This window comes from Aythya marila, assembly GCF_965140915.1.
Source record: "Aythya marila genome assembly, chromosome: 1".
Taxonomy (NCBI): Eukaryota; Metazoa; Chordata; class Aves; order Anseriformes; family Anatidae; genus Aythya; species Aythya marila.
The window spans coordinates 80,043,905-80,063,112 of NC_139042.1; the positions used below are offsets into that span (position 1 = coordinate 80,043,905).

The 19,208-nt window shown below is 44.1% G+C and overlaps 1 protein-coding gene across 3 annotated transcripts in view; it reads left to right on the plus strand.

Annotated features, from left to right (window-relative positions):
* Positions 1-11,940: 11,940 nt before the first annotated feature.
* The window catches only part of REPS2 (RALBP1 associated Eps domain containing 2), a 93,115-nt gene continuing 85,847 nt past the window's right edge, over positions 11,941-19,208 (plus strand). For all 3 annotated transcript variants that reach the window (XM_082773082.1, XM_082773084.1, XM_082773083.1), the window contains exon 1: positions 11,941-12,208. In XM_082773082.1, coding sequence (XP_082629208.1) covers positions 11,993-12,208 — 216 coding nt within the window. In that variant the 5' untranslated portion in view covers positions 11,941-11,992. The remainder of the gene's footprint in view (positions 12,209-19,208) is intronic.

Sequence of the window (19,208 nt, forward strand, 5' to 3'; positions counted from 1 at the left end):
GGTGCTGAAAAAAAAATGGAGAGGCTGAGCCTTTTCCCCCTCTTTATTCCCCTTTCTTTAACATATGGCTGTTCTATCCTGTGAAGTATTTCATCACAGACCAGGACTGTCATTAGTGCAGGACGTCTACATGTATCTTTACTCACGAGGAACCCAGTATAGTCAGCATGGCTACACACGAGCACAACAGGCATTGCATTTCATCTAATTTCAGAGCTGAGATGCACATACACTGATTCAATTATGGAGTCTAATTCACTGCAGCAACTGTTGGCCTTATTACTACCTCTCTGGCTACACGGTTACTTAGATTTGCACAGAATAGCGAAAGGGCTGCACAAGAAAAGGTTATGATTTTTTTTTTTTTTTCCTTGATGGTATTTTATTGCTGTTGAAGTAAAAACCAAGTGTAGTGAGAAATATGGTTAAAAAATCCATATCTTTAGAAGTGGGAGCAGACTACACATAAGCAGCTTGCTGAACTTATTATAGCATCCTAGAGGTTTGTCAGAGCAGGCACACTGTGAGCTTTTGTCCTTTATTTCACCCACTATATCCTTTGACCTTGTGTAGGGAGTTCTAGTGCGAAGGACAAGTCACCGTGATTTATAGTTTCACCTCCTCTATTCTGCAATCGTATCGCTGAGTATTTTCTCATAATCATTTAATCATAAGGAAAGGATGCTGCTGGTCTGCTCATTTGCAGCTGTGGTACACATAGCCAACCCTGCAAACCTGAGTGAGTTTGAAAGAGAAATATCACAGACCACTCCCACAGCTCTCCCTGACCTGCCCTAACTCCTTGGACCCCGCTCAAGCCGAACTCCGGCTTGTTCAGCCCCCCGTGCTACTCAACATCACCTCTTTCAAGGCTTGTGAACTACAATTCACAATATAATTATCTTGTTCGCTGCTAGGAGGTGTCCTTACTCAGAAATTAGTGCGGTCATGTCTCCCCAGCAGCAGATGACCTGCTAGGTTCCATCACCGTTTAGCAAATATAGCCGAACTTCACAGAATTCATTTTTACCTTGCATTTATATTATGGCCTCTGTGCCCATAATGGGACAGAAATAACATGATATAGACCATCTTACTTGTGACATTTCCTAATTTTGTGGTGCTTTATTTTTTTTTATCTCAGTGTTTATTTTTGTGTAGGATGTTTTGCCTAGAACAGTCCTAACACGTGCCGTCTATCCTCAGATACCATCGTCAGTTACCAAACCAAAGTATCGTTTAAAAATGTGATTATAATCTTAAAGGCTCAAGCATAGAGATAAGAAAATACATAATCATTAAAAAAAATAAATAAATTACTCTCTTCAGTGCAGAAGTGGTTTGCAATTATTCCTAATTAATTCTGGTGCTGCTGAGATCAGTATCTGGTTTCATATAGATGCCTTGCCAACTGGATGCTAATTTCTTCCTTCTGAGTGTGAAGTTTTTTCTCTCAGCTTTAATTTAACTGATAACATAGGATTTCCTATGGCAGCTACAGTGTTTTTTTTACCCTTGTTACACCTGACACTAAATTTCACGGCTGATCAGGAGAAGCTACAAGCAAATGCTTCCTTCAGCTCTTCAGAACAGAAGGATGCTCTCAGCCACGGCTTCCTGCCACTGCTGGGAGGGCAGAGACAGACCAAGGCAATGTTCATGCTGGGGAAAGTTTGTGGTGTTCCCTCACCCCCCTGTGGGCACCCAAACATCCAGACAAGATAAGTGTGGGAAAACCACACTTCATAAGCCCTGCTTCTCACAAAATCATTACTATTTTTAGTTAGGAATGCCGATAACCCAATTACTTTTCATCTGCATCTCTCCGTTGCGTTTTCTCAGAATAAGATGTTAGGGTTTTTCTGAATCTGTGGGATCATCAAGGATTACTAGAGCCGACTTTTAAAACATCCACAGAATATAGTCTGTCCTTCTTGAGAACGTCAGCAGCTATGACATTTCTCATGCGGTTTTGGTTTGTAAGTACTCCAGGCAGCAGACTGCCTCTGAACATCTGTTCACTGAATGTCCCAGAGAGATTGGTTTTGAACTACAGAGCTCAAGCATCTCTAATATTACTATGCAAGACCATCACTGCTCCTCTTGCTGAGATGTTTTTACTGTGGGTAACTTAGAAAAAATAAATTGGTCTGAAAACTGATAAATTTTTTGAGTTTTGAAGGATTTTGCAATACTCACACCCAGTCATCCAGTTTAGCTATTCCTTTTAGCTTTCTCTTTTCTTTTTATTTAATTTTCTTTCCATGGCATTTCCTGTAACTGGTCGAGCTGTTTGACTTTTTAGATGATGATGACTTTTCATTTAGGTCCCTGCTCAGGATTCACTCTGCCATTAAAGCTTCAATGACAATTTACTAGAGTAGAAAATTATGCTCTAATGTTTGAGATTGGGCCTCATCTGGCACACTCATTTATTGCAAATCTTTACAGTGCTGTCTATCTTACAGTAAATTCATAGGCCATTATCTTGCACGTGCTCAGCTTCTCAACTGTGGGCAGCCCTGTGGAAATTCAGTATTCCTTCATGGATTTTAAAGTTAAGGAAGTACAAAGAGATCTGGCCCTCAAGGCATGGAGTTCCCTGACTGCGTACATACAGACTTCATTTCCTGGGCACATAGCTAATAATTAAAGTGAAATCACAGCAAGAGTTGGCACAAGAAAGTAGTAAAATTACCCCCAAAACTCAGTATAGCCACATTCTGGTTTTGACTGTGGATCTTCATAATTTATAAGCTTTTTCATATTGTTTAATCCCAATATTACAAGTTAATAAATGTGACGCAGATGGCGTAAGAATTTATAGGAATGAACAAACTTCTGTAACTGTACTGGGATACAGACTTCAAAAGAAAATTAAGAAAATTACCTTGTATTACCTTGTATACATTAAATGATCAAAATGAAAAATAAATTATCAATAACAACAACAAAAAACCCTCTCTGAGCAAATGCACTCTTTAAGTTATGAGTTCTTCCCTTAAACTAACCATAGTTTTAGAGAGGTCGAGGCTTGCTAAATGTATATTATTTAAATGATGTGGAAAGTACAACAAGGTTCAAAAATACAAATGCTCAGAAACTTGTGCTAGAAAAAGAGAGTGCATATTCACTACGAGCCCAGGGACCCTAGTAAGGAGGGCTTCACTTCTCAGCACTTCTAGTTCAGTATGGTTCTTTTGTGGCTTTCTCAGGTCCCTTTACGGTTTCTGCAAGGCTACTAGGCACAGACAGTGCTTAACTGGTCCAGATGTTAAAGCCAAACCACCAGCCATCCCTCGGAGTTTTAGTTTAAAACGGCAGTGTTTTGTACAACCTTCCACCCCTAGCTATGTGCAGAGCTCTTTTAGGACAGAATGATCCCGAGTTCCCCCGCAGTGCTCTCGCACCGGAACAGCGGGGCTGGCGATATCATTTACAAGGACAATCGGAGCATTGTTGGAGGAAGCGTTTGTAAAACGTCTAGCTGACCCCGTGCAGGAGAGTAGCTGCACATCCTGTGGCCGAGCTCCAATTGTTTCTTCTAATATTAGGGCCAGGAACGGCTGATTTACCACACCCCGATGAGCAAACAGGAAAGGCTGCATCCATCGCTTTGTTCTGCAGCGGTGCGTGACGAGGGGAGGCGCAGGATGCGTCCCAGCAGCGCAGCAGGCAGCCCCGAGCTGCGCAATGCTCTGCTGCTCCAGCACACCTGAGCTCCCCAGCTCGCTGCAGCCTCAGGTCTGTGTGGGCATCCTTTGAGACAGAGCTTCTTTCTTCCTTTCTTCTTCTTGCCCGGCTGGTCTCTACTGTGGCAGATCTGCTGCAGTTTAGGGCAGAATATTACGAGGTGGCATCAGCCATAGGTTCCAGAGGATACCCACAGGCACAGGAGCAGGGTTTCCTAGACCAAGGGGCTGAGTCCTCTGAGAAATGGGGTGAAGAGAGTCCTCCAGCAGCCACAAAGAGGGGGAAGAGGAGGGGAAATAACATGAAGGTTCCCATAAGGCTTGCAGAGGGAGGTATACAGCAAGGGAAGGTGGGGATGACAGTGGTAAGTCCCTGGAGAGGAGGATGAGGGAGGGATGATAGCAAAGGTCCCAGGTCACACACAGTCAGGGCAGGGACCTGTGAGATCACAGAATCACAGAATCACCCAGGTTGGAAAAGACCTCTAAGATCATCTGGTCCAACCTGTAACCTAGTACTGACAAGTCCACCACTAAACCATAATACTAAGTTCTACATCTACACATTTCCTGAAGACCTCCAGGGATGGTGACTCAACCACTTCCCTGGGCAGCCTGTTCCAGTGCCCTACAAGCCTTTCAGTAAAGAAATTTCTCCTAATAGCCAACCTAAACCTCCCCAGGTGCAACTTGAGGCTGTTTCCCCTCGTTTTGTCACATGGTGCTTGGTAGAAAAGCCTGATCCCCACCTCACTACAACCTCTTTTAAGGTAATTGTAAAGTGAAATAAGGTCTCCCCTGTGCTGCTGACTATTCTCCCACCTAAAGTTCTTCTTGAGGGTGTTGGGTTTCTCTTCTGCAGTCCACTCCTGATGCACGGCCACAAAACACAGTGCTGAGCAACACTGCAAATCCTGTGGCTGGCACCAACCCACCGGTGTGTCACCATGGCCTGGCCCAGTGCCGTTCACAGGTGATGGTTTGGACTCCAGAAAAGCAACTTTGCCATCGTCTTTCACCTGAGCTTGTCAGCCTAGGCACGGGCAGCTGTACCACTTTGATTTGGGAGCTGGCTGCTGCCTGGGGTCTCTGAACTTGGCTGTATGGCAGAGCCTGGTCATCTGCACAGAATTACTCCTGAGCCACGTAATCAGACTCTGCATCTCACCAACTCATCTCCTGTTAGTCACTGTCATCACACCTCGGGTCACCCCAGAGTTCATGTCAGGAATAATCTGACTGCTAGTCCCTCACTGTGTTTATTTGCTCCCCATTACCCTTTCAGAGCATCCGAATGCCCTAAAAACCTCTCCTGTACCTCTCAAGATTGCTGTAAGACTATAAAATACTTTCTTTGTGCTACTATTGAAGAATGTTTGCAGGATTGTGTGGCAAATATAACAAAGACAGGAAGGGCACCAGGTTTTTGTGAATCTCACTAAGATGAAGTCCTTAGTCACAAGATTGTAATTTATCTTCCTTACATGCACCTTCCCTCTTCACCACGAGGAGATTTAATATCTAATTTCTGTACTGAATGTCACCTGTCAGCTGCCTGCAATTCTTACGTTGGGGAAAAATGAAGAATACATGTGAACGGTGAAGGAGATTTTAACAATATTTAGTCTTTGCTACTCAGTACTGACAATGAGAACACATAACTAAAAAACAGAAAAATAAGATTTTCTATAAAACCAACACAGGGTTGGCTCAATGACATACAGTGTATGTACATATGCACAGACTAGCCTATATTTTAAACCCAGTCCCATTCCTATTTTAAATCCTGGCTTTAGATACCTGAACAGAAAATCTATAAAGGATTTTCAGCACAAGGAGTGGCAAGGAGTACCAGCCCTTTCTTTTCTCATACTGCTGTAAATGAAGAATAATTTCAGAGAAGCTGTTGGGGCTGCTGCAAAGGTGAGTGAGGAAGCAGGCTGGCAGTACTCTGATGAGCTGACCAGATAGCCGTGCTCCCTCCTGAACTCTGGAAGCAGGAAACAAACCTTGAAGAGGGGTCTGGGAAGATCTTCTTGCCCTCCACTGTGAGAGCCTTCAATGGGAGAAGAGTCCCTGAGGACATGCTGCAAACTGCTTTGTGCTCTGCCTTCGCTATGGCCAGGGTCAAGCTCCCAGATCTGTGTGGGATCTCCTGTGTGCAGCTCTGCAGCTCTGCCTTTTGGATGGAGAGGGGCAATGATTTACCTTCCCCTGCTTGCAGATTGCTGACCATGAGCAGGCAGGAGATGAAGGTCATTTGGGCTAGCAGGGGCTGTACGAGCCCAGCTGTGGTCAGTGTTATCTTTCCTGTGCTGCCTCCTGTTTGTGGCTCTGACGGTCAGAGGCTGTCCCTGCTGCAGAAAACGACAAGAATTTCTCCTGCACTGCTGAGAAGCAATGCCAGATCCAAACTAAGGCAACTCGGGACTCTCAGGTTTCTTTCCTTCCACAGCAATGTCTCAAGTACCTGTTGGGAGCTAGGCAGGGAGAGGAGCTGCTCACATGATGCAGTAGCAGCTCTGCAACCAGGCTGCAGCTGGTGTGTCCCTAAGCAGCGCTGGCTGAGCTTTACCGAGGGCACTGAGCATTTACTTGGCCAGCCCTGCAGCAGACACAGCCGCACGGCTCCTGGCACTGCTCGCAGGCAAACCCTGCCTTGCAGGCTGGGTTAGGAGAGGTAAAGAGGGCACGGTGCAGTGCTGCGAAGGAGGGAGCTGCAGCTCCGGCTGCTGGTGGCTGCGGGCCAGCTGCGCATTTCTCTCTCTCTGCATGCAAGGTCTGGGAGGTAGAGTTTGCTCTCACGTTGCAGGCTGGGTTTCAGTTACGGCAGCTTTGGCATAACAAGCGATGCAGTGCAAGTGCACCCTTTCTCTACCTGGCGGACAAAAAGATGTGTCATGCCCCGGGTACAAGCGTTATGGCACGCTGCACGTTCCTGCAGAAAATGCCTGCGATGATACTGCAAGTGCAATGACACTGTTGTAGCTGTATTTGGTCTGGGAAAATTAGTAGTAAAAATAATTTATTGTTGCTGCTATCTCCGCTATCAGTGGTGATAGAAGAATCCGTAGCACTTTGCAGCTGATTTGTTTGTGCTTTATATCAAGTTGATGAATTAACCTAGAGGACGAGGTGGACTATTTTCTCTGTTAAAATGTAACCATGAAAATGGCATAAGGGTGTACTATTTTCCCAAAGGAAACTCGTTTAGGTCAAAACTGCATACGAAGCATGAGACCGCAGTAGCAGCATTGAAAGCCCTTTTTGGTCAGCAGGTTATCTTGTAACTGAATACTTAGAGGTGTTTTTTTTCCAGGTCTTAAGACAAAGTTTTTGAGAGGAAAATTAGCTGAAAAACACACAGAAAAGTGAATGTGCAGTGTGTTTTTTTATTTAATTGTTACCTCTTCAATTGGAAAATACACATTTGCTTTGCATTAGTGGCTCCCCTGCAATGAGTAAAGTCTCTCTGCCTTTCTGTGGTGATTATGCACTTAGGAGCGTGGCTGCCAGTAGCAGTTCATTAGACTTAACAAGCGAGGGAACGTTAGCCACCCCACCAAGCACTAAGAAATTTTCTTTAATTATTATCTATGTTCTCGTTATCGCCCTTCTGCGTGACACACATCTCCCTCCTTGTCCATGAGAATGCAGTTAACTTTCAGGCTGTGCTGCAAGACCCCTCTTTTAACTCATGTCTGTGGGAGAAGACAGTCCTATGTCCTTACCAATCTACGTTTTTCTGCATGCGACTCTCAGGATTGTGCAGGTCTTCCTTGAGCAGCATTTCTTGGCTCAGGATTTCAGGTGCGGTGATGGCGATAAGATCTTTAGGAAGTGTTGCCCTGCTATGTGGTAAGGTTTAGTGTGTTCTGGTTGAAACCAGATGCACTGACTGCAGCTCAAGGCTCCATGAATTCCCTAAACCAAAGCACAAATGATAGAGGAATCACGTTTTAGTATTTGGTGTGCTGAGTGACCTTTCACATCTATAGACCATAAAGGGAAGTGGGTAATCTCTCAAAATAAAACTAAAAATACAGCAAATGTGCACCTAAAATATTATGTTTTTCAATTTTATGTGAAGCCAATATTTTAAAAGAAACAAACTACCAGGGACTTTGATGGAAATTAATGGAAATGAGCCTGTACTTTCCTGGAAAATTACTTAAAAAGCAGTCTACTATTTTTTGCCTTCATCTTATAAAGATGTGTGCATGGGCCTAGCCTTATGCCTCTGAGCTCATACTACATGTCTAAGCGTTTGTACAAAGACTTTGACTTTTATGAAGACTGTTCTAAACACAGCTAGTTGTGATATCATTGCAAGCTTTCAAAACTTTCTTGTAACTAAGAAACTCTACATACCAGTAAATCAAAACAATGTAAGTATTTATTATTTGCTGGAAAAAAAAAATGCCACTTACGTAAACTAGATAGAAATTTGATTTATCAAAGTATGTTTTAAAGCTGTGTGTGGTCGTCTTTCCTCGTTTCCTCCCTACTGAAATAATAAATATGTGGATATTTGTCAAATATTTTATGGCTTCAGTTGTTATTCTCTACTATGGATTCAGCTGCTTACAGACAAAAAACTGTCATGAGCTGTATCTTCCCCAGTCTGCTCAGAGGAGGCAGTTTTCACCTACGATGCCATCCGATTTTGGAAAACGAATAGGTCAGAGCTAGGAAATTGCTACTCTTGCTTAGGTGTTTTTCATGCATTAGAGGCATCAACAAGGTGGAAGACAAGGAACCGAATTTTGCAGCTCACTGAACATTTCTGCTGTTTTTCCTGGAGATGGAACATCTTCGTGCAAGCAGCAATGTGAATAATGAGGGACCTGTACTCTCGGCAAGAGTATTTGCACGCTAAATTGCTACATGGCTCTACGAGGCTGTCAGCTGCATTCCAAGCATGCTTGATGCCCTGGGTATGAAACCTGCGCAACCAGCTACTTGTCACCAAAGCCTTTTCTCCTTTTCCAGAGAAAGCAAATAAAAAAACTCCAACATGTCATTAGTAGCCGGGGGTGTGATTCACTCAGAATGATTTGGGAAAATCTAGATGACAGTTTTCCAGCCAAACATTTGCCTGCGTTTCTGAAGCTTCGCCTAGTGATACGCGGGGTGTTGTCACTGTCAACAGGACGCAGCTGTCAGCTGGGTCTTTTGGGCCAGGGCAGGCTTAACACGGTCTGAGCCCTATGATAAGTGAAATAATGTACACGTTCCAGTGACTGATCTTTGGGTCGTACTGCTCAAAAAAAAAAAAAAAAAAAAAAAATATATATATATATATATATATATATTCCCAGGATCCCCTAAATACTACCATATTAGAAGGGATTTTTTACCGTTAATTGCATATTACATGTCCTATATATGACTGACTATACTGACAATTTCATTATGAAAAAACCCATTATACATATTAGTATAATTCCTATTAGCAAATCTTTGGAAGGAACATTTCTTTTTTTTTTTTTTTTTTTTCAGTAACACTTTCATCTCCCTCCCACACTTGATCAAGGAATTGTTTGTAGGACTGCTGCTGGCTGTTTTTAGAATAAGTCACTGTGTTGTTATTTGGGTGGGGAGGCAGGGAGGAAAGGAGGACCACACACAGATCTAAAGCATGCTTTGATAAGTCGGATTTCAATCCAGTTTACATTACTGCCATTATTTTTCTTTCCAGCAAACAATAAATACTTACATTGTTTTGATTTACTGATAGGTAGAGGTTCTTAGCTGCAAGAAACACGTGTAGCATATAATGACATCACAACTTCCCTGTAAACAGGAAGGTTTAAACCATCTTCCTACGGTACTTGCAGGGCTTCTATTACCACTGGGTGCCTCTCAGCCTGAACTAATGTGCCCTCACAAGAACTTCAGACATGCGATGTCTGTCAATACCAGCGTACAGAGAGGAGGATGAGGCTACTATTGAAAGGTTGTACTGGCAGACTACCACGTACTGCAGGCAAATATTTCCACTGCCGTTATGCTTTGCACGTCCTTGGCACACACACATGGTTTCTTGGGGTGCTCCAGTTCTTACAATCAGTGTCAGGCAGACCTGAGGGTGTGCTCAGCCCCACGGGGTGCTCAGCTCACAGCTGGCACCAAGGGATGGCACCATCCCCTCTGCTGTGTGCAGAGAGGAGCAGTGCTGGTTGCCCTGCCTTCAGCTCATTTGGTCCTTTGCAGTCTTGGAGGTTACAGTAGCAGGGCAGGCTGGTTTTGAACACTAGACCCTCTGTAAGCTGTGTTTGTGTTTGCAGTGTGGCTGGTAAGACAGACTGTTGTGTTCAGGGGAAATGGGTGTTTCCAGTATCTCCTTGCCATGCCCGCCGTAGAAAAACAGAAAAATTGAGGCCAACGCATCACAAAACGTCAAGTGGTGCCTGGTGGGGCATCGGAGAAGGGAGAATTTGTCAGGGTGAGACGTTAGTAGCACAAGTACTGAGCTGGTCAAATTTCATCGAGCATCTTCAGTCACAGCAAAATGCAAAATTAGCACAAGATGTTGACAGCATTTTTTTTTTTTCCTGTCAGAATAACATCTCTCGTGTTCAAGTTCAGCTGTAAGACAGCTGTAGTTCCACACACTAATCTGAAGATATTATCCTATTTTCACAAGAGCCGTATAATTCAAAATGCCTATGGTTAGGTAAAAATGACCCATGTCATCTCCATTGTGCGGGTACCTTTTCCTGACCTGTACCTTGCACCTGACTGAAGGCACAGAGAAGGCGAACAACATCTTTGGGCTTTCCAGGACCGGGCAGTCCTGGTGCAGCTCACTCTTTGCTCTGCAATGCCTTCTGGAGAGGACTCGCGTAATTTTTCTGAGTTTTCCAAGTCAGGCTTCAAGATTCACTTTCTGAGATATAACCACCCTCCTCTCCAAATTATGTGTCTTACAATGACAAAATACCACGGCAATCCTCTGTCCCTAGAGGAACAAAGCTTTCTTCACCATTGGCTCCCTCACCCTCTATCTTTTATCGGGATCACCAGCTGCGCTCCCCACAGTAACTGCAAATCCCAGCCTGTGCAGCACTGCGGACAGTGAGAAGACCGGCACATATGTTCGTCATGGATTAGAGGAATTAAAGGTTCTCCTGTTCTGTGCTGAGAAGGAGGCATGGTTACGTTGTGTGGAGAGGATCAAGTAATTTTGAAAGGAAACAATAGTTCTTGTTTATGAAGACACTGGTGATGTGCTAGCAAGTGGAATTTTTTTTTTTGGCTTTATAGACAAATTAATTGATAACAACTTTAATTGAAGTAACCCTAACCTAATATTTTCCAGTCAAAACATTATATGAAATTATTTTAATTATATATATACATATATTTTTCCAGAACGAATAGTAAACGAGCACATAAAAACTAAAACATGTTTATTTCCCAAGCATTTTTTATTTCAGGAGCACAACCAATGGCTTTAGCCATGTGTTGTCAAAGATACGAGAGCGCGAATGGATACGGGGCCAGCTGGTTTCTTGGGGGCCAGGCCTCTTGTCAGCACCAGAGCCTTCAGGAAGAGAAATGCTCGCCCTTCAGAGGGTTGCTGGCACTCACGAAGGCAACCTTCAGTGAAAGGTGAAGGTTGGTTACCTTATGCCTTGTCTGCTGAATTACCTTACCCTGAGTGACCTTACCCTGAATTACTTTGTCTGCTGAAGTGTCGGGAGGAGAGGCGAGCCTGGCAGGCAACATAACCCCACAGGCAGCCTCTCTGCTGGGATTTTGTGATCTGACAGGCTTTTAGGGAGGTGCTTGGCCTGAACAGGACCATTCATAGAGCTGCAGGAGTAGTTGGTCCAGTGCAGAGCCACGGAGGTGTTTAAGGGATTGGAGCATCTGTCCTAGGAGGGAAGACTGAGCAAGCTGGGGCTGCTTAGCCTAGAGGAGATTGAGAGGGGATCTGATCAACCTCTACAAATACCTGAGGGGACAATGTAAAGAGGATGGGGCCAAAGTCTTCGCAGTGGTGGCCAGCAATAGGACAAGGGGTCATGGGTATGAACTGAACCACAGGTTTCACCGCCATATGAGGCAGCACTTCTTTACTGTGAGGGTGACAGAGCACCGGACAGAGAGGCTGCGGACTCTCCCTCTCCGCACACACCCCAAACCCGCCCGGGTGCTTGAGGCGAGGGCCGCACCTTCCCCTCCTCAGCGCCGCCTCCCTCCCTCCCGCCGCCCCGCCTCCCCCGGCGGCTCGGGCCCCGCCGCCCGCCGAGCGGCTCAGCCCGCACCGCCCCGCAGCGCCCCGACCCGACATGGAGCCGGGGCCGCCGGGGGGCCCCGCTGCCGCCTCCGCCACCTCCGCCGCCACCCCCGCCGCCCCCGCCGGGCTGCCGCTGAGCGAGAGCGAGCAGCAGCGCTACTCCGAGCTCTTCTCCCGCTGCTGCCCGCCCCCCGAGGCGGCCGCCGGGGGCAGCAGCGTGGGCGAGCTGTTCCGGGCCTCGCAGCTGCCCCCGGACACGCTGCACCAGGTGGGTCGGGGGGCTCCGGGCGGCCGGGGGGCGAGCGGGGCGCGGGGCGGCCCCCCCCGGGGCCGGGCGCTGCGGGAGGAGGGCACGGCGGCTCGGGGCTGCGGCTCCCGGCCGGTCTGCTTCGTTTCTTTTCGTTTTCTTTCATTTCGTTGCGGTTTGGTTCATTTTACTCTAATTTATTTTGTTTTGTTTTACTGCTTTATTATTTTATTCTTTTTTTTTTTTTTAATTTTTTATTTTTATTTTTTTTATTTTATTGTTTTTATTCTTTTTATTTTATTCTTTTTTATTTTATTCTTTTTTATTTTATTCTTTTTTATTTTATTCTTTTTTATTTTATTCTTTTTTATTTTATTCTTTTTTATTTTTTATTCTTTTTATTTTTTTTATTCTTTTTATTTTTATTCTTTTTTATTTTTATTCTTCTTTTTATTTTGCCTTCTCTCCAGTCAAGCTGTTGCTGCTGCACACACCCACCTTTCTCCCCCCCCCCCCCGTTGCCCAGGTGCCTTAGGGGTGGCCGCTGCGCCCCTCGCCCTCATGTCGAGCCCCTGGGGTACGCGCAGTGCTGTTCGCAGCCCCCCGTGCCTGCATGCAGCCTCCCAGGCAGGGCAGCTCGGCAATGCCATGAGCTGCCTCCAAAGAGCCGGCCGGGCTGCAGAGGGCATGCAGCGTGTGGAAGTTTTGCCCTCACTGTGATTTTCGAGGGGTGTTTCAGTGCAGCTGGACACCAAGCGATGGGGTCGCATCAGTACGCCTGTACTTGAATGCGTTCAGGTGGGAAGCAGGGGACTCTCGCCCCTGCAAGCAGCAGAGCTCCAGCAGTGATTCCCCATGGAGGTGATGGGGCTCCCATGAAACCCTTCCCAACTGCAAGGAGCAGCCAGGGCTGTGCTGCTCCCTGCCACCCTGAAGGCGTGGGCTTCTGCTTTTCCCTGCCTGCAGGTGGGCGATTTGACCCACAGATGGAAATTTTCAGGCAGAAAAAAATCATGTCAAAGTGGGGCTGAAGTGTAGTTACGGCTAGCCTGAGGGAACAGAACTGCTCCTCCACTCTCTTTCCTGACTGTCAGGTCGTCTCTCAACAACTTTATTTTGTATAAATCCGTATTACCTAGGTGATTCTGAATGAAAAAGGTGATACTGAGAGGATGCTTTTCCTCTCTTACTTGCACTGTTTACCAGACATACAAACCACAGCTGACCAGGCACCACAGTGCTTTGTTTGCAGTCACGCCGTGGCCTTTGACCTGCAGGGGAGTTCATGGGAAGGCAAAGGTATCACAGATCCAGCACCAAGAGCAGGTCCTTGCAAAGAGGAAGGAGAGGGCATCTAATTTCAAATAACAGCATACTGAAGAAGTGTATTAAAGCCCTATTGGTAAAGTTCTGTGGCTTTGGTATTAGCCATTTCATTTTCCAAAGAGTTACAGAAAAAAAACTTTTAGTTTTATTACGTAGATCCTTATCCTATCATTTAAATGAATTTGGTTGTCATATTATCACAGTCTGTTCTGGGGGTTTCTTTGGAGTTTGTTTGGATTGTAACATGTGACTTAAGCCTGGAAATGTTTTTTTTTTTTTTTTTTAATATTTTAAATTATTTCCAGGTATATTTATGATGTGGGGAGAATGTTACTGGGAAACAACTTTGTAATTAGCTTCAGGAATCTTCAGGATAATAAGACCTTTGGGATCTGGGGTTGTTTCTCTTCTTCCTTCCTGCCCTGCCCCTCTTGTTTGTATGGCACTAATCACGGTGAAGCTGTGGTCTGTGGCTGGAGCTCCTATCCACCAAGCCCACTGCTGTCAGGTATTCTTACTAACGTTTACTGGAACTGAAGAAAAAAATGAGTTGCCATGATGAAAAAAAAATGGAAACGTGGATCTTCTGATATGGGAAAAACCACGACATTGATTTTCCTGGGATATGTGCTGACACTTGGTCTTTTGTTATCCTCCAAAAACGAAACTTCATAGTTTTTGTTTAAAAAATAAAAAGTACCATTCTAATAATTGTGGAAACGAGGCATCGCAGTTCATGGTAGCTGTTTTCTGCTACTGCTGGGAACACCCGTTTTAGGCAGAGGTAACTCCTTTGGGTTAAGGTAACATGTTTTCTTTGAAATGACTGTTGACCATGAAGTTTTCTCAAAACAAAACATATCCTTTCAAAATCCCCATCTGTCACAATTAGTGCTTCGTAAGCTGGCATCTCTACAGAGCCATCAAGAAATGTTCGTGCTGGGTTTTGTCGTGTCGGAAATGTGGAGATTTGGATTGGAAAATGACTCTGGATTTCAAGTGAGCTGAGCCCGTGCAGTACAGAAGGTACTGAGCACCATTCCCCGACCCTTACATGGGCTACAGCACAAGGTGGCCGTGGACCATTTTGTAAGCTCTGCGAGACTTAAGCATTTTTGTCCTCGAGGTATTCACGAGGAGTGGTTTTACTGAAAGCTGTGCTTCCAGAACTGGCATTTGGTGCCATGGCAAAGTGCTGAACCTGCGCTGTTGCCTTCAAGGTTTTGTGCTTGTGCAATAAGTGGGATAAACCTGTGAGAAGGAGGGAGCCTTTCGTGATACAGTGTTTGATGGAGGTTTCTTGTTGGTCGGGAGGATGCTCACAGGAGCTATGGGAAATCTCCTTCCACCTTCCTTGAATGCAGCGTCAGGGTTTGCAGTCCCGACAAAGGTGTTTCGGGTGCAGCGAGGTGGGAGCCCTGCTGTTGGATATGGCAATTCCTGTGGGGAAAAACAAGGACGTGTGCTCCCAAACAGTGAAGAGGCATGGTTTTGTTTGGTTGAAGGTTCAATGGCTCGATCCGGGAGATAATTTAGATGAAATAGTCTAGGTAGCAGGGAGCAGGTAACATCAGAGTACATTCCAGAAGAGGAAATGCTGTTTTAAATAGGAAAAAAATCCAAGAGTGGCCAGGTCAGAAGGAGCAGATGGTGTGCACCCGAGAGCCCTGAGTCTTGCTGAGAATGAAATGCTTGAACACAGATTCATTACACACAGACTCGTTAAAATCAGCTATTCTGCAGGACCATAGAGTACAGCAGAGACTGTAGCAATTTAACTTGCTTTAGAGAAGGGGCCAGGGAGCGAACTCAGCAGGAGTTATTTCAGTTCTGGAAAAATGGTTGGAGTTATAACTGGAATTAAAAATGTAAGACGCTTGACAGGTCTGGGAAGGGCACAGCAGGGACAGGGCAGCGTGATTTTTGTGGGCTGTGTAATCATACAGACTCATGGCAGAGGCTGGCAGGGACCTCTGGAGGTCACTGAGTCCAACCCCTTGCTCAGGCAGGGACATGCAGAGCAGGCTGCCCAGGACCACGTCCATTCCTCCCTGTGTAGAGGAAGCCTTTGGTGTGCTGAAAGGCAGCACCACGAAGGTTTTATTTAGGCTTGCACAGAGCCTGGGGCGAATCTTTCACCAGGGTCTTTTAAAATAACTCTGTGAAATGTCTACAGTCTCTTGCCTGAAAGATCCACACTAGGATTGTTTATTTTTAATATTTATGTCAGGGGAGGAAGGAACAGGCTAGTCATGTGCCATGCTGTTACATAGGCTCAGAAATAGAGGAAACTGAATGGCATCAGCCACGTATAAATTTAGCGTTGGTCCAGTTGGAAGGGATGTTCCCTATGTTTTGACTCATAATAGAAGGAAAAAGAATTTGCGCAAAGAAAAAAACATGCATGAAAAATAAATGTTTGCAGGATTGCATCTCAGGCAGGAGGCACGGCACCACTGATGACCATGAGGAGATGACAGCAAGATTCGCATGCCTGCAAGGGAAAACTCTCTCTGGGGATAAGGGATGAGTCTCTCCATAGTAACCCCCGTGCCACAAGTGGCAGAAGTGGCCATTTAGCCTTGTTTCAACTGTGGCAATGAGGCGTGATCCAATTTTAAAGCTAGCCGTCAGTGAGGACAGCCTCTGCTTATTGACTCTGTGATCCCAAAGTGCTTTCGTTAGGTATGCCAAGTACCAGTGGACTGATGTTTGCATGGATTTCAGATAAAAGAGTGCTTTATACAGTTATTACCCACTGGTCTGCAAAGAGGAGGTGCCTTGTGGTAATTCTGCTGTTTGCCAGTATTACCGTGGATCTCTGAAGATTTTAACTAAGGATGGGGCTCAAGTTGTACACTGAACTCCTTATCTTTTTGATTAGTTTTTCGCGTATTTAATTAATTCTCACTTGGTTGTGTGATGGTATCTTTAATTCCTGGTTTTACAAACCTTAATTTTACTTGCGGACTTGCAGTATCAGCACAGAGATCCAATTTTATTAAGAAAATGCATTCTTTCCTCTACAAACGAACAAACTGAGTTATTTCGAGCTCCGAGGTTGACAAGTACTAATTGTATGACTCTGGAGCTACACAGACACTGCTTTTTTTTAGTTGGACCTCTCCTTCCAGTTCTGTGTGAATAGGGAATTCAGTCTTGCTTTTCCTCTGCATGGTCCATGAGTTATTTTGGTGACTTGTCTCTATAGTTACTATGAATTGTTTAACCGTCCTGTTGTGTTCAAAAGCAGAAGTGTGAATAGATTAAAAAAAAAAAAAAAAAAAGAAAAAAGTTGCTAAGATTCTGTTTCATTGGAAAAGTGCCAGTAAAGGGTTGGCTTTTCTATCATTTATTTTTCATAAGCATAAATTACTACCTGCATGATAGCTGGGGCGGTGTTAGCTTAAAACAGTTTCTCTAGGCAGAAAAGAATAAGAACTGATGGCAGTTAAAATATGAGCTTTTCAAGTGAGGAAAGTCTGGAGTTATTGTTACTTCACAAAAGGTAAAATTCACTCTGTTGTGCCCCTGTACAGAATTTGGCATTAAGCTGTTCTCAGTGCTGGAAATACAATTGAGCTGAACGATGAACAGCAAGCACATCGAAGAAGCTGTGTTAGCTAGGAGGGCACATGGAGAAATTACATCCAGCTGACATCTTTGAGTCAGGAAGAAACAAGAGGGAGGTACAATTTTATGTAAGTGATACAGCAAGAAAAGAAAGCTTGACATTTCAGTATCAGGACTTCTGGCCACAATCCCCCAGACTGTCATTGCCTTTCAAGAGTCACAAGCAGATGTGTAAGAACATCCAAAACCCAGATGTAAAAAACATAGTAGTAGTATTTAAAAACAAGTAATTAAAAAATCTAAATTGTACCAAGGTAAAGGGCAAAATTCCACCTGAAGCAGTCTTAACGATATATTCCATTAAAAAACATTCAGAGTTCCTGGTACATCTTTCAACTGTTGTTGGACAGTTTAAACTGTCACTTATCAGTCACTGCTTACAGCTTAGTTCAGAGTGCCTCAGTGTTGAGATGTACAGTAAAAAAAAAAAAAAAGTATAAGCTGGTTCTTCTCAAGTGTGTTTCAAGTCACGCTGTAAAACCAGAGACTTCTGAACCTGCTTGACATAGACTTCCCGCTGATGGTTACAAATAGCCTGGTCAAGACCTGTAGCCTTCATTAATTGACCTTCGTTACAACTAAGTATGGATTCATTATTTTATTTTCCAGTACAATAATGCTTTGCTCCACGAGTGATTTAAAATAACTGCACAGGAGGGATGGAGGAAAAAGGTCCATTGGGATGAAAATGAATAACTTTCATTCTACAAGAGAGTGCTGCAGAATAAAGCAATGATGATGAAGAATTTTTTATTTTTTTTTTAAATGAGTGCTTTTGTCATGATACTTGTGTAAATGCAGTGGTTTCACTAAACAGTTGAATATAACCTCTTACTTTTTTGCATTTATCTGCAGCAACATCCTGTCATTATTCTGGTGTTTGCCTGCAGACTGACTTGGTGTTCACAATCTGTGTTGCAACTCACCTGCTTCAGTGGGGGAATATAGTGCAGACACCCCCATAAAACAGGGTTGGTGTGAACTCAAAGCATGAATTTAGGAGAGCCGAAAAACTTAGCAGAGACAGATTCATGAAAGACAGAGCAAGCATTTCTGTGACAAAAAAATCATGATAAATAACCTATTTAAATTTAAAATACGATGAATTGAGAAATACGTTTGGTATAACATCTGTAAAGCAAGATTCTTTGATGTATTAACATCTGAACATACTGACAGAGTAGAAAAATAAAAAATTAATAAGCAATGCATACTAGTTCATTTGTTTGTCTTCAGAAGTTCAGCGGATGAGCTAGTGCATAATTGACTACAAAAGGTTGCTGGAGTAGAAAACCAACTGTTGGACAATAACAACCTCCTCTTCCTGAACAGAGGGAAGACTTTCCCCTTTCCAGTGTATTTCAGCAGCATTGTTTAGTGACCACTGCATACAAGCTGAAAACTCTGTTGGGAAGAACTTGGTTGTTTTTATGCAGTTCAGATATGATAATGAGGTGGAAGCATGTGGGAGGATGAGATCTATTAGTGCTGTGACTTGTAGGACGCAGTGACCAGAAATAATCAGCTAAAGCACTAACTGCAGATTACACTTAATTTATTTAGGAAAATACTTAAAACAGAAAATATGTTTTTATAAACTTCCAAGTGTTTGTAAACATAAGAAATACATAGTTTTTCTAGCAGATGAAAATAGTCTGTTTATTTTTAAGTGAATTCCAGTTTTCATCTAGATTTATCTTTGCATAAATCACAGGTGTATCTCTTATTAAAGAACATAAAAAATCAAATTGCTTGTGAAATAAAAATTAAGATTCATAGTAAGGTACATAGCGGCTTAGATTTGATTAAATATACTACTTATTAATAAAAACAAAAATGAAATGTTATCATACATTAAAAACAACAAAAAAGAATTATGCCCTGGTGTCCCCTTGCCTGGGCGAGGGCTGGCAGGTGCTGTTGGGGATGGCAGCCATGTGTGTGTGGCTCTCACTTCTGAGCAGGCTGGCTCTGCAGTGCTGTGCTAGCCTAAAACCACTCTATAAACGGCATGATGTGCGTTAACTGAGGGGCAGGGGATTAGAGTAGGCCAGTGGAAGGT